The 17,100-nt window shown below is 35.8% G+C and overlaps 1 protein-coding gene across 1 annotated transcript; it reads left to right on the forward strand.

The window, feature by feature from the left end:
* The first annotated feature begins 1,570 nt into the window (after window positions 1–1,570).
* Window positions 1,571–7,059, forward strand: LOC132067370 (WAT1-related protein At3g28050-like). Its single transcript, XM_059460572.1, has 7 exons — window positions 1,571–1,940; window positions 2,162–2,227; window positions 2,338–2,451; window positions 4,558–4,795; window positions 4,878–5,036; window positions 6,099–6,250; window positions 6,818–7,059. Exons 1-7 carry the CDS (start codon window positions 1,762–1,764, stop codon window positions 6,963–6,965), a joined length of 1,056 nt encoding a protein of 351 aa, XP_059316555.1. The 5' UTR covers window positions 1,571–1,761; the 3' UTR covers window positions 6,966–7,059.
* Window positions 7,060–17,100: the final 10,041 nt, after the last annotated feature.

The raw sequence follows: 17,100 nt of genomic DNA on the forward strand, positions 1-17,100 counted from the left end.
AAAGAAGTTCCAAAGATAGATATTTTAGCGGACATACTAACGTTTTAATTGAGGATAAAAAAACAAATAAAGAATGTAGATGCATAATGGATGAGCCGCTTCTTCCTTAATCGAGTAATCCCGAGTTGGAGGCTAATATTGAAAAATTCTTGGTAAGGGGCACCTCTGCTGAATGGGTCCTATGAGGCGCAAATCCAGATATAGTACCGGACACCGGATGGAAAACTGGAGAAAAAAAAAAAAAGGGCGGGGGGGCTACTTCGATGGACGTGGGAATAATGTTTAATGCGTGGGCTAAAATGGCGAAAACATAAAAATGAGGATGGCTGAAACAGCTTTGAAAGGGCAAACATTGAAAAGGAATTTTCTTTTTGTCGTTCAATAGTGGGATATGGTAGATACGGCAATTATCAAACTTTAAAAGCAAAATGTTTAATGTGAAAATGAAAAAATAACAGAACCAAATGGAAAAAGGACCAAGGAGTTTTTGAGTTTTCTTTTCTTTTGTAAATTTTTAAAATTGGAATCGGATATTTTTTTTAAAAAAAAAGTTACTCCTTAGTTTTATTGTATGTGAGGCTATTTTCTTTTTGGTCTATTTTTTTTTTAAAATGATATGTTTTTATATTTGGAAATTCTTTAACTTCAAAAATTTTCGTTTTACCTTAATGAGACGCGTATTTACAACAAATTATAAACCGCAACCACAAACAAAATATGAAACAAGAATTTCTTAACAGTATTGTTACAATTCTGTTTATTCCTTCATTCTTCTCTCTTAAATTTTCTTCGTGATTCGAGGATCGCTGATAGTATATTTCTCGAACGTAGGATGATATAGACATACTTGTGATGCATTTGATCACCAAGAATGTCGCGCATCACGTGATATTTTATCTTGAGGAAGATCCCTCTTGATCATTTCGGCTTTGAGAAAGACAATATATTTGATGTCATGATCTCCTTGCGAATACCGAGGAGCTTCTGGGAGATGTGTTTTCAAAGGAATATATATGTACCCCTTCATATAGGCGTGAGTTAGGATTTAGATAGAGTAAGCTCCAAGAAACCCAAACAAACGTTGGACTTGTCTTGTAGAGAGGCTGACTTAAATTGAGTAATTTTTAGTCAATAAAAATGTTATGACACATTTAAATCATGAGTTTCGAGGATAACTTTAGTATGTGGGAAAAAAATTCTTAAACACATTTCAGATCAAATCATCATAGAAAATAAAATAGACGCAATATATATTTTTGTAAAAACTTTAAAGCAAATTCAAACTTAATGGTTGACGAGTGTATTCGATTGAGTGATAGAATACCAGTATTACTGACATAGAGGCAGATCTAGAATTTAAATTCTATGAAATTTTTTATCTACCTGCAATTAATATTACTATATATACTAATAATCATGAGTTCATATTCAAATATTTATAATTTTTTTTTTAATATATACACAGAATTTGAGCAAAAATTCTCGAGTTCACCTGAATCTATAACCAGGCAATTAGATCCGCCACGATATTGACGGGCAATGGGGAGTGAGAGTTGGATATAATTCAGAACCCGTAAATTAAAAATACTGGAACTACCTCCGGCTCCGGGTAGGTAGAGGATCCTCTTAGAAAACAAGGACTATATAAAACGCCAAATGTAAAAAACCTATAGGCCGTTTCTCCAAGCCTTTTATGAGTCTTAATTAGTTCAGGTGGTTCTACTTTTAGCAGAGGGACTTGAGACTGAGTGAAAAGGAAAAATGTGGAGCTCAAGGCTGCTAATTATAGCAGTGTTGGTGACAATAGAATGCATGGAAGTTGGTTTAAACACACTCAATAAAGCTGCTACCACCAGAGGAATGAGCAATTTCGTTTTCATATTCTATGCCAACGCCTTGGCTTTGTTCTTCCTCGTCCCTTCTACTTTTATCTATCATAGGTTAATTTCTCCAAAACTGTTAAGTATATACTTTATTATATTCAAGGACGAGGCTAGAGTATGGATTTGGTCGAATTCGGTGGCTTTGGTTCAAATCTTGTATTTGTCTTAAAAATCTATTAAGTATGTACATATTATTATTTAGAACTCAATAAGTTGAAAAGATTATGTTCTAGAACTCATAAACTTCAAATCCTGATTGGTTCTTTTTGGTCCAACAGAATCAGGCCTTGCAGAAAGCTCAAATTTTCTATATTCTGTCGGATGTTTCTTCTTGCCATTCTCAGGTACTTGATGAAATTGAAGAATTTTTTCTTTAGTTGTTGTATGTTGGTTGTTACTTATTATGACTGTTTAATTACGGCTTTTAACGTTTGTGCTTTCGTGGAAACAAAAGCTGCTCTGTGCAAATATTGTTGTACATTGGGATAGAGTGTAGCAATCCAACTCTGGCCTCAGCAATGACTGATCTTGTTCCAGCTTTCACTTTCCTAATTGCTGTAATCGCCGGGTAAGGCCATTTCAACCATTCAGCCACTTCGTTTTTTTTTTTTTGGACGCTACTAGTGTAATTTAATCAAGGGGGAAAGGGTCAAAAATATCCCTTTACTTTGTTTGAATGGCTAAAAATATCTTCCGAACTAATTTTGGATCATTTATGCTCCTGCCATTATGAAAGTTAACAAATATACCTTCATTTGACGGAAATCCCTAAATTGATTCAAATAACCTGATTTCATTAAAAATAACCCATTCTCCTATTTTACCCGCCCCGAATTACCTCCATCAATTATAACCAGAAGGAAGATTAAGAAGTGGTTTTTGAAATTAGAAAACATTTTAATTAAATTTCATCTTTGTCAATCATCTATAATTTATAAACCTGTTATTCATTATTTGAATAAAAACTTTGTTCGAGCTTTTCCCTTAGAAAGGAAAGCAAAGAAAGACGGAAACAATTGACAGTCATTTTGGAAACAACCAGTACATACCTTTACATAATTAGTACTCCAGAGCAACCAACTAAGCAGATAAATAGAGCACTAACTTATCACTAACCTATGGCCTGAAGTAACTTTTTTTTTGCGCGAATTGCCCTTCATTTGGGGTGGTCTTTAATTTTTTCCCTTCAAGTTGGTGGTCTTTAAGTTTTGCCCCTCAAATTGGTGGTCATTAACTTTTGCCCTCTGCCTTTGCAAATTCTGTCCATGTAAATTCTGCTTGAAGGCCCAAATTCTGCCTGCAAAGGCAAAGGGCAAAAATTAAAGACCACGCCCAGCGAAGGGCAATCCTGCAAATTGCCCCTGAAGTAATGGCTAAAAGAGTTGACCCATTACCTAACTAATTTTAACATAATTAGGACTCCTAAGATGACTTAACTGAAACATAAAAATTGTAGCTCCTAAAACATGACACTAACTTTTGAATCAGTCAACGGCTAAAGAAAAAGTAAGTCTTCATCGATGGGCTTGATAGCAGGAGGAGAAAATATGAGAGAGAAGGAAGAATGAGTTATTTTCGAAGGTGGGTCAGCGTTGGTAAAATAGGAGAATGAATTATTTTTTATGAAATTGATTAATTGAATCAATTTGGAGATTTCCGTCAAATAAAGAGGATATTTGTTAACTTTCATAACGGCAGGGACATAAATGACCCAAAATTAGTTCGGAGGATATTTTTAGCCATTAACAAAATAAAGGGATATTTTTTACCCTTTTCCCTTTAATCTATTATAGCAAATCTCGGAAGAATATTAAAACCCCTCATATAGATCAAACAGTTACAATATTTAAACTTAGAGCCCGTTTGGATTGGCTTATAAGTTGCTTATAAAAATTTGTTTTTTTTTGAGTGTTTGGTACCAAATTTTAAAGTCATTTTGTGCAAAAATAAGCAATAAAATAATTGGACCCATTTAGCTTAGCTTAGTGAAAACAGCTTATAAACAAAAAAATAAGTTAAATTTACCCCAACTTATTTTTTTTTTTGACTTATAAAATTTATTCAGCCTTAATAACTTATTTTAAATTTACATCCAAACAGGCTCTTAATAGGTTCTACTTCAGTTAAAGTTAGCATTAAACTCATTGTACTTAATAGGTTCTACTTCAGTTAAAGTTAGCATTCAACTCATTGTATTCTTTAAATTTGGACATATATATATATCGTCTGCATCGAAAATATTTGGCTCGGATGAACTCGCAAAGAGTTGCATCTGCCACTACCTCATAGTGAAGGTTTTTCAATGTGAACTCAAATTAGTCGTGTTAGCTAGTAAGTTTAGTCTTCCGGCTCCGGATAATTAAACTAAACAAAATTAATTTGTTAGGTTATTAGATCATATTTGTTATAAACAGTTTATTTGTCAATGCAAGTAAATTAAGCTGATGTTCTTACTTGCTAATGCACAACTTATAATTATCTTTTTTGAAATAGAATGGTTTCGTATTTGTGTGTCAATGAATTCTATTTTGACTCGTATATTCCTTTTTTTCCTTTGGGTCTCATTTGGTTCACACACTTCCCTAACTACTGTGCACTAAACAGGGAAATATTTTAATGTATTCTTTTATTTATGATATTTTGGCAAATATTGTTTTTGTATTATTTTGAGCAGGATGGAAAAGTTGGGATTAAAGTTGAAAAGCAGTCTGGCAAAGTCTATTGGGACAACAATATTAATTATTGGGGCCCTGCTTATGACTTTTTATAGAGGCCCTCCCATATTTCTCAATAAATCAATATCCCCCAAATCTTTTCATCAACTTCACATCAGTACAAAATCAAATTGGACCCTTGGGGGATTTCTACTTGCTGCTGCTAATTTCTTGCTTGCATGCTTATACATCGTTCAGGTAGTATCAGTCAAAAATTTAATTAAGTTAATAAAAGTGTATTAATTCTTCAAGTTAAGATTATATATTGTTGTATGACCAGGCATGGGTTATGAATGATTATCCAGAAGAATTCATGGTGACGACTGTTACTTGTGGCTTAGTAACAATTATGTCAGCTGTGGTTGGCTTAATTGCTGAGCCAAATCCGACTTCTTGGAGACTTAAGCCAGATTTGGAGTTGATTACCGTTTGTTATGCTGTAAGTAACTTATGAAGAAAAAATTTATATTTCATTTTCTGTTAATTTACAATTATAAAAGTAGGATAACATTAGCAATACATTGAAAAATATTAACATGCACCGACGTTTACCAATATGTTTCGGTGTAAATATAGAGTACGAAAAAAATATTTTCTCCAATATATTACAAAATATAAATTCTCACAGGGAGCCCTACTCGACTAGCTGAAGTAATAACGAAAATGCAGCTAATTGAAGTAGTCTGGACTCTGGACCCTCCAGTTAATTTACTCAACTTTATAGATTCGTTTATTGGTAGTGCTCCATTATCACCAAATATCTTGCATTATAAAATCACCCGATTTGATTCTAATTCGGCATTCTCTTCTTCTTTTCAACAATCTTAGCTAGAAATGAATTCATGATTTAAATTTAATGAGTTCGACTTTTAAAGCTATTGACAGTTTGACATTGATCATTATATTTTTATAGTTGTGAGTTAAAATCTAGTTGAAATATATTTATGTACTTCGCGTCAAAAATAATGTATTTGGATGAATCCATTATCGAAGAACTACATCTGTCGCGGTCTCTACCACTCCCCGTGTATAAAGTAATATTATGCAAAAAAAAAAAAGGCTTATTTTGTCCAATATTATAGGACAATATTAATTATTATTCGAGAAGTCAAAAATTTCTCTATTGACTACGATATTATTCAAACAATAAATTATTAATAGTTTAAAAATGTGAATTTGTAGTAATGAGTTTCTTTTTAGGTAAATGTTATTTGAAAGAAAAAATTAAGAAATCTATATTGAATCCAAGCATACTTGAATGCCTTCATTCTTTTTGAGATTGAGCTCACAACTGGAAATAAAACATGACTTTCTGAGGAAAATTCGTCGGAAATTTGCTTGTCCTAAACGTTACCGATGGACTTTCTGTTGAACTTTTAGATTACCAACGATAACATTCATCAAAAATGTCCCTTTTTATAGTAGCATGAGTAAAAAGATGAATCCCCTTATGACTTAACATTTACAAATTGAACTTACTATTTCTTTTTCTTTTTTGCAGGCAATTTTTATGATTGTCCTTAGAAGTCTAGTTTTTGTTTGGGCACTGAAGAAGAAGGGACCCGTGTTTGTTGTAATGGTTAAGCCACTTGGAATGATAGCTGCTGTTATCATGGGGGTCACTTTTCTTGGTGATGTTTTTCATGTTGGAAAGTTAGTAATTCTCCTCCCTAGCCTTTCTTAATGGGTTAATTGTACATAAGGTCATCGAACATATAGTAATATTAATTGCAAAAATTCATTAAACTAATTTTTCTAACCATAAAATCATTCAACTTTAACTAAATTTTTCACAAAAAAAATTGAAAAGCCCTTTTGCAGAGTCTTTTTTTTATTGGTAGGATAAAGAGATTTTTAACGGTATGTTCATAAAACAAGTTATAAAGTTGGATTTGGTCGTGTTATGAGTAGTTTATTTGGGTGGGAGCTTTATATTTTTTTTAAATAATATTTAAAACAAGAACAGTAGTTTTCTAACAAACTTTCACCGGAAAATGGCATAATGATTTTTTTATGAAAATTAGTGATAGTTGAGTGATTTTATGGTTAAAAAACTTCGTTTGATGACTTTCTTCCAATAATAATATAACTTCAACGGTCTTTTGTGTTATTAACCCCTTTTTCAACTTCATTAATTTGAAGATAGCTTCTTATAATCTTTAATTGATTAGTTGATGACTAATTGTTCTATGAATTAATTAAAAATAAAAATATTTGCAGTATAATTGGTGGAACGATCATAGCATTGGGTTTCTACTGTGTGATGTGGGGAAAAGCTAAAGAAGAAATGTGTGTTGAAAACATAGGCATGGATTCTGGTTTGGCCACTACCAGGGTATCCTTACTAAGGCAAAGTGATAATGCCTAAACATTATTAGTGTTTTGCTTTTCTATTTTTCTAATTGTATTTATTTTTTATTTTTTATTTTCTTATTAATGTTAAACAGTGAATTGATGAGATATTACATAATGAATTCTCGTACATGTGCAACCGTTTTCCTAAGCGAAAAGATGACAGTGAGAGTAGACCTAACACATTTTATATTATACTTTCGTCGTCTCATTTTATATGATGATATTAATTAACTGTATATGAATTTTAAGAAAAAGAAAATTTGATGCATAAAATCTATATACTAGTTTTTGGACACGTGCAATGTTAATCAGTTCAAATTTTTTTATTGAGATGGGGAGTATATCATATTAAAATATAATGATTTTAAAAAAAAAATGCAAGCTCAAACTTATATGAATGGTGAATCTATTCCATCGAACTTGATTATTGCACGTAAAATGATAGGGTATCGTCTGATTTGCGGAATTGAACAACTAAATAATACTCCTTCCAAATAAAAAGGAGTATTCACTCAGCCATTTGCACGCTCCTTAAGGAAATACTAACTCCTAGATAAAAAGAGGCAATTTGACTAAACTTCCCCTAATTAAATATGTATTGGGATTTAATCTCATAGCACTTAATAGGGGAAAATACGCAAATTAAGGTTAATTCTTTTTTGATTTGATAAGTGGGCACTCTTTTTTACTCAAGAAAAAAGTCTAAGTGGACGCTCTTTTTGATCCGAAGGGAGTATAATGTATGTGTAATGAGATCAATTTTGGAAACAAATGGTCAAATGTGCCTCTCAAATGCTTATATGAACGAAATGCATATCATCTTCAATTTCTGCAAAAGAATTATTTGTGAAGAGAGTCATTCAACAATCAAAAACATCCATAGTGTCATTCATATTTGCCAAACAAATTAAGCAACTATTGGCAAGCAACTATTGGCTTACAACATAATTTGCTGCTATATTTTACACCGCATCAAGTGCACCTTTAACGTGTCCTTGCTCGTAGTGATAGATAACATGTAGAATTAAAAAAAAAAAACATTAAAAAAAATGGTTTCGAAGACTTCAAAGCAAAAACACGATACAAATCAGCTGAATAAATCTCCCTGTCCATCCACCTACATGTCTAATTTATTAGCAAAAGCCCCGAGTATAAGCAAGCTATTAATGAATTTCTTTTTCAGGATAAGATTTGGAGCTAGCTTACCCAAGAGATTTTCCTTTAAGAAGCCAATGAAGTTCTCTAAAAAGGTCATCTAACTAAATGAATTACCAAAACTGAGAAGAGGCAGAAACCTAGGCAATTGTGCACACAATCAAGACTTAACCACTTCTCAGAAGTCTCTGGCCTGAAGGCAAACATGGAGAAGAGCTCTCTCTACATGGCTGGAACAACTTCTGAATTTAAAGAGCAAATTCTCCAAGATATGCAATTTGCGACTGGAGAAATGCCATTTAAATACTTAGGTGTTCCACTGTCCTCCAAAAAGATCACCATCCAACAGTGTATGCCAATTGTAGAGAAAATGATTGCCAAAATCAGATGCCGGTCCACTAAATTCCTTGCATACAGTGGAAGAGTTCAACTGATAAAGAGTGTCCTGTTTGAACTGCAAACCTATTGGGCACAAGTTTTTCTCCTTCCCAAGAAAATTATTCAATTGGTTACTAGCATATGGAGGACATGCCTTTGGACTGGTGGACATGAGTAATCAAAAATATCACCTGTGGCCTGGGAAACTCTCTGCCAGCCAAAGTCAATTGGAGGACTCAACTTTATTGAATTTCACTTGTGGAATAGAGCTGCACTTTGCAAACTCCTCTGGGCTGTAAGTCCTAAACAGGATTCCCTTTGGGTCAAATGGATACATGCTTTCTAAATACAAGATAAAGAGATGTATTCCATGGAAACTCCAAAACAAACCTGTTGGCTAATCCGGAAAATCATTGATGCCAGAAAATGGTTCAAAATCAAGATATCCCTACCAAACTACAAGGATTCTGTACGAAGGGGAAATTCAATATTAGCAAGGCATACAGATCTTTCATTCCTAATTATGTGAAAGTGCCTCGGAAGAGTATAACAATGGGACCACAGATCATCCCAAAACATCAATTCATTTTATGGCTAGCATTACATGGGAGATTAGCTACAGTGGACAGGCTAAAGAAATGGAACATACAGGTGCCTGAGGAATGTGTACTTTGTGACACTGCTGCTACTGAAACACTTCCTCACTTACTATTACATGCTAGTAGAAGTTATTTGTTGTTTGTATTGGTCCGGAGTAATGATCTCTACACCAATTTTACAACTTAAATTCTTTATTACTGCTAATACACTATCATTATCACGACCCAATTCGGGGTCGCGTAGGCAAACCCTCGCATTGATTTCACATCAATTAAGTAAAGGTGATTCATGTTAAATCAATAGATACTTAGAAATTCGGCGGAAACTTCATAATATATTCAATAAACTCAAGAATCAATAAAATTACAATGATGCAACACCTACAAACTCGATCCACTTCCCATGACCTGGTCTAGACTAAGTACAGAAGCGACTAATGATTTCGATTACCACTACATTCTAAGACTCAATCTCCATCCCGAAATGAAATGGGAGGAGGTCTTCCGGATAAGCACCGCGTATTTCCACATATGCTTCGATCAATCACCTGAAACAAATCTACACCCCAAAAAGGCTGTAGCAAGTGCAATATCAGTACAAACCACGCGTACTGAGTAAGCATCATAGGCCGACAATGGTTAGTAACACATATCAGTAAAAAGATTCACAGATAAACATGATAACAACTCAATCAAGTCATACGGCTATCTACCATACACGGTATATCAATACCCTTAAGCATTAATTTCACTCTAATAATTCACCAGTCAAGCTCGCAGCGATATCGGAACTCACATAACATTAAATCGATCGTTTCAATCTAGTAGTCAACTCATAATTAAGACACTCGTTATCCTACATCACATAGAGACCAAACATATATAAATCTTACGGACAGTCTATAGGATACCCCAACAAGTTCAATCAATAAATCCAGATCCAAGTACACGTCATTGCCTAAGTAAAGCATCTAATCCCGAATGTGCCAAGTCTGAATAAATCAATATGAATCCAATCATCATAAGTAAACACCAAATCGTCTCAAACAAGCCATACATAACATGCAATTCAAGATGTATCAATGCAATGCAATGCAAGATGTATGGATGCAATGCCATGCCATGCAAATGAGGTGTACACATGTACTCCGGACGGAAATATCGACGTCTCGGTAGTACAACCCAGCGTGATTCGCAAAGTCTAAGTGCCACCCGTCCCGGATCTTTGCCAAATAGACAGACGGGACCCTGGCTAATTGCTCACAGGGAGAGTCTCACCGGTACCACCCTGGGGACCCGCGGAGTCCATGTACTAACAACAATTTCGGGATAACATCGGAATCGGCCATGCAACAATGATGCCCGAATATACAATCAAACATCGGCTTCCTCACAATCACTCAAAAGAGTCTGTCAAATATCAGTTTCACAAATCAACGATTCCGGAATTGAACCTCGGACATCGGCCTCCTCACAATCACTCAAGTAAAAGAGTTTATCAATTATCAGTTTCATATAAATAACGATTCCAGAATGGATCTTCGGACATCGGCCTTTTCATGATCACTCAAGTAAAAGAGTTTATCAAATATCAGTTTCGCTCAATCAACGATACCAGATCATCACCGGGTATCAGCCATGCATGATAAATATGAGAGAATGCGAGCAATGCATATGTCAATCACCAACAGTCGAGTTCAATATCACAAATACCACAATGGTATGCCAACAACGTATCACATCACAATACCAATAGTGGAATTCAATATCACAATACCATAACGGGTATGCCAACAATGTATCACATCACAATACCAATAGTGGGTATGCCAACATATATCAATAACTCAAGTACTAACAGTGGGTACGCCAACAATATATCCAAGTACAAACGCCAACAACGGGTATGTCAATCCTATCTGAATCAGGACAACAAGTAGAATTCAATATCTACCAACTACACATGGCATCAAGCCAATACAATTGAACAATCAAACACACATAATGGGGTGGCTAGTCCCACACACAAAGGTCAATTTAAATTATTACCACTTCCTTCAATCAACCTATTAGCTTAGAACAAGTAATCTCACCTTACACTCACAATCATTCGTCACAACTCTTTTTAGGACTTAATCACAATCGTTGGTGTATTTTAGCCTCTCATCTATTAACTAGGTTCACTAGTAATGGCATAACACAAAAATCATATATTATGGGAATTTCTCATCATTAAACACAACAATAGGTTTCACCCGCTACTTCCAAGTCATATACCTAAGAAATCTACAGGCCACAAGCCCGAACACACAAATCACACAACAATACCATCCTAAGATTCGATACCAAATATCCAATTTCTATACATGCATTCTCCGTTCCTTCTAATATATGAATATATGAAGCTAACCGGAGTCTACCGAAAGGGAAGCCATAACCTACCTGGCAGCCGAACAGGTGCCACGAACCCACACGTTGCCTTGTCTTTCGAAGCGTCTCGAAATAACCAAACTCTATCACATGTGAATTCTATGTAAGAAACCATTAATAATGATACCCATATTGGCTACTTTCTATTCGGGTCAAATTCCAACCCTTAATTTAGGAAAAAGGGTCTCATGGGCAAAACGGAAATTTTATGACCAAAATAGAAAATTCAATACCAAAAGGGAAAAACCCATTACTTTAATCATAGGAATATTCAATTAATTCTTAAAATTATCATTTGTATGAAAACCCCCAAATTTAGGTCTAAGAACCATAACTTTGATTCAAGAATTTCAACTCTAGAATGGAAGATTATTGGTTAACAAGCCTAGATATATCATTATCTAGCATAAATAGCAACATTAACATCATTAATTCACAATCTAGGAAGCCCATTCATTTTTTAGAACTCTTTCATGAAAAACCCCAATTTTGGGTTGAAGAACCCTAGGTTTTGCTTAGAGATTTTTGGAAGAGGAAGGGTTTTACAAAGCCAAAATGATGGATTAATTAATGGAAACTATTAAGCATGAGATTTAGACCATACCCATAGAAAAAATCCTGAGAAATAATCAAGAATCCATCCATTCCCAAGCTTCCAAGAGAGAAAGTATCCTAAATGAGGTCCAAATTCGACATAGTCGCTGTGTTTTCCTCAATTTTCGTGCCATTATGACCTCAAAATGCAGATTGGATGGCACCATTGGATTCCTCAAGAAATTTACTTGAATTTTGGCTTTTGAATCGCCTCATTTGGACTTAAAATGAGGGAGATATGAGGGTTTTAATATTGGACCCGATATTAGTTTTTAGGGGGACCGCTGTAGCGGCAACCACTACCGCTTCAGCAGTCAAACCGCTGCAGCGGTCCTAAGGACGCTGTAGCGGTGCCGCCCCAGCGGTAAAGGGTCCGCTGTAGCGGTCACCAGACAGCAGATGCCCCAGTTTTTCGCCCGGGAACTCCGAAAGCTCATTCAGAACCCGATTTTGACAAACCAAATATGTAGATACAGCTAAAAACGCGCTACGAACTCATTCGCGCACTTGAAATTCCCAACGGAGATACCGTTGACTAAGTCAACTCCCAAGCGACCAAAAACTAACTTTCCAACCCGATTTTTGATAATCATCCGAAGTCCGATTTCAACAAACGAAATATGCTTCCGCATGTAAAAACACGCTACGAATGCACCCGTGACCTCGAATTTCCCAACGGAGATACCGTTGACTAAGTCAACTCCCAAACCTCAATAATCATTCCCAAACTAACCAAACCTCAATAATCATTCCCAAACTAAGTCCCAAAATGCACCCGAGTGCATTGGGAGCCGAACCAGTCCCACCAATATGTCATAAATCAGTCTATGAACCTCTCGGAATCGATGGATCTCCAAATGAAATCCGTTCACCCAAAAGTCAACTCCCTATCAAACTATTTTCGCTTAAAGCCAAATTTTTCTAGAAAACATTCCAAAGCCCAAAACGATGCCTAGGAAGTCATGCCAACTATCTTCTCGGGTCAAAATAGTTCTAACGAGACTTAGGAACTGGTCAACGAGGGCAAAAACGGAAGAATCACGGTAACGACAAAACGGGTTGTTATAATCATACTATTCATTAAACAGTCACTCGTCCTCGAGCGAAGAGCGAGAGTAAGAGAATCTTTCGGTAACCAAGGAAATCATATCACAACCAACACGAAGCTCTTACAATAAAAAGCAAACCCAAACCGCAATTCGTTCGCACTTTGCCAAAAGACCCAATTACCATGTCTATAAAACACACAACAGATCTCTCATAGATAAATCAAATAGCACTAACCTTTAGACATAACTAATCATAAAACATTCGAATCAAGTAAGATATTCCCGAGCTAGTCGCTCCTTGAATCACAATTTCTTAGAAGTACACAATACAAACCGAAACCATGACTTACTCTTTCCAAAAAAAAATCCTAAATCTTCCAGAAAACTCTAAGCTATTTCATCGAAACTTGTCTTTCTCGTAGCTGACTTGGTCAGTCTTAAGTCTCCTTAACTCTTCAAATCACCTATCTAGGAACTTACCATCGAGTATTGTTGTTACACCCCATATCTTAGAGCTAAGATTAGGCTCACATCATTAGAGTTTTAGTGGAAAAACTGAAGGTTTGAACATTTTGCGAAAATGATCGACAGGGCCACTTCGGGAAACCATAAACCCTTTATTAGTTGGGAATTTGGGGAAGTATCTTAATGAAAGTTATAGTAAGTAGAAATACCTTTCCAAGCATATAAGGATCAGGCCAATCGGGGTCCGGATCAAGGAGATATGATCATCTCAAAATGGCTAATAGAGGGGTGCTTAGATTCGATAGAATCGGCTAAGTTTTTGATATGTCTAACTTCCAGCCCAATTTCGTGAAAATCTGTTGGGAATTTGAGAAAACGTAAAATATGAAAGTTGTAGCCCTTTGAAATATATTTCCAACGGTATATTATGCAGCCAAAGCGGAGTTTTGTGCTAGGAGTTATGCCCATTCTACCGAACGCTGTCAGAATGGCCAAGAGCGCCGCCCTGGGCGACGCCCCAGGCACCGCCCCAAGCCAAAATTTGCCGAAAGCGTAATTTTCATCAGGGCCTATAATATAGGCCTAGTTCCCCGCCTTGGGCGACGCACCAGGCCAAACTATGCCTAAAACGTCCTTTTTCGAATTTTATATGTATCCAACTCCGAAAAACTTTTCTCACTTCTTTCTAAACCGTCTTTTTGGAGGGAAAACACTCTGGGGCTTCCACAAAGCATACAAGGTGAGTTCTTACTCAAACCCCATTGATTATTACATCAATCTAACAAAGATTAACGCTAGAATCCTAATATATTCCATAGATTATTGATTGAATCTTCGTCTTGGAAAAAGGAACCCTAGAATCCGAATTCAAGAGGATTGAACTTCCAAAGGTAATACTTATACTCTCTACTCACTTATAGTTGTGAATTGATGAGTTCTTGGGAGAATCATAAATGGGTTTGTTAAAGAGTATCATATGAACTATACTAGGGTTTTGGATTATTAACTTAGGATTGCTGTAGTCATATGAGTGATGAAGAATGATGTTTCTTTCATCGAATTGAGATTGTAGAATCACCTAGAAGTAATAGAATGGGAATTGGGTGAAGAAACACCATTAACGGAGATTGTGGAGCTTTATGCCCACCAAGTGTTTGATAAAATGCTTAGATGACCAAAGCATGGATATTATTGCTAATATAGAATCCCTTTGACTTGTATTGGTATAGATCAAAGTTGAAAGGGTTGACGAATGTTGTATTACGCTCAAAGGCTGGAATTAAGGTATGTGAGGCTAACTATCTACGTTAGGGAATATTCATGATTCTCCCTACGCCTCATTCTTCATACTTATCAGTAATTTGACTCAGAATATAATTTAGCCCTAGTTTCATGATATGATATAGAACTGTTATCTCCTAGGGTTGCAGTTACAGAATTCGTTCATGGTTGTCACTTTGAACATCATGAACTCAACACGTAATCTTTATAGACTTATGCATTGTTATCACATGAGTCTCGGTCGTTGTATAACCGCTATTTGCTCGAGTCCCATAATCGAAACTTTATCATGCTATGCCTATAAATGGCCTCGCCTTGTAAATTGTTAATGTTGAACACATGTATATGTATTTTTGGGCCCTAGGCCATAGTTTATGAATACGTATTGCTTGGGCCTGAGGCCAAAGTTTTTGTGCACATTATTTGGGCCCCAGGCCACATTTATATTTACAGTTTTACAGATGATTCTTCATCCAGAACAGGGAGTACTTCAGCTTCTTGCTTTCCGTTTAGTTCGCCGCGATTTTCGGCCCGTATTGTTTCGGGTTGCTTTACATACCGCACAATTCAAATGCGTCGATGTCCTTTTTTATTGCTTGGGGCCTGCAACTCGCGACGCGAGTGTAACGACATAAGTTGACAATCCGGCTACTTAGGAGTGTTCATATCGGCTACCGTGGTGAGCCGTGATTTTAAGCCTTCGGGGCGATATCGGTCATACAGTTAACTACAAATTTTTAGGCAGACGCTTACCTTTTTATATTCATTAGAGGCTTCATAGATACTCCGGATAGTCAGATATTTGTTATGTTAGCTTTGTAGACAGTTATACTCAGTCGTTCAGTTATTTTGGTTTAGCCATGTTAGCTACTTTCAGATATGTTCAGATTGTCTAAATATTTTCACATTATGATATTTCAGTCAGATTTTTATTTAATCAGCATGTGTTAGTTTTATTTTAGAAATTAGTTATGTTTTGGTATCACATGTTGATTCGCCCAATGCCTGGTTCGCTTGGTCACACGATGCAAACGGTGTCGTGTTACGTCTAGGCCCAGGTTCGGGGCGTGACAATTGCATAGAGCAAGATCTGCCAACATCCAATGATCAGAACGGAGCCTTATCACCATCCTAGAATCTCTCCGAAGCAGAACCATTATCATTATAACCCATTGTACTAATCGAAAGGCTGACTCTGGTGAAATACCACAAGGACTTCTAATAACAAACCTCAAAAATCAGGCGTTCCTTATCACATCCGTTTAAACTGATTTACTTGGAACCCATCACCCTCTTACCGTGCATAGCAAACCATAAGTTACCGCTCTTGGCTCTAAAAGCTGAAACTTACCCAAATTGTTCTAAAGGTACCGGATGACTAAATCTTGCGAATACAGCCTCAAATTCCTTAACATTACCCAATACGCATACCTAGTACAACCCAAATTTTTCCGACACTAAGGACATATGTACTCATAAATCAATCTTTTAACTATCAAACTTTCCATTTTAATACCTTAATATCCTATAATACTTTTGAAAGCATCAAAATCTCATTATCCCTGGCGCTAACAAGCATAATCACTTCGGGCCCATAATATCCGAAGTCATTCCGTAAATGTTGTTCATAACATAACACACTTACCACAACACGATCTCATCTCGGAAGCACTGATAGCCATAACATACTAAGAATTTCTACAAATCCTTTCTCTTATCACTTACCCATTCTGTGATCTTACGTTCTCAATCACACAACAATCACAAGCTCGTCTATTCTATACTAGACTACAATACCATCATTCAAATAAATTCAAGTACTCCCAAGGGCGCACCTAATTCTTGCCACTCTCGACTAACACCAACCAATTCTCGAAGCCACCAAATCAATTATCGCAAATCATAAGTCTTGCACACTACCGAACTAACCTTGAAGATAGAATCACACCATGAACTTTACACATTAGAGTTACCTTTCAACGTATCAGAGTCTAAAATCGACTAAACTCTAAATCCAACGAAGCACATACTTGGTCCACAATGACCCACTTTCCTCCACCAAGGTTCATTAATTCCATTCCTTATTTTGAATTCCAAATGATCCATATAACTCGAAAAGGTTTAAGCTTCATCTCTGATTCACTAAATTAGAATGTCTCCATTGTCGAACCTAAGCACACCTAACCATTCAAGCTAT

Source organism: Lycium ferocissimum, chromosome 8 (genome assembly GCF_029784015.1).
Source record: "Lycium ferocissimum isolate CSIRO_LF1 chromosome 8, AGI_CSIRO_Lferr_CH_V1, whole genome shotgun sequence".
NCBI classification, from domain to species: domain Eukaryota; kingdom Viridiplantae; phylum Streptophyta; class Magnoliopsida; order Solanales; family Solanaceae; genus Lycium; species Lycium ferocissimum.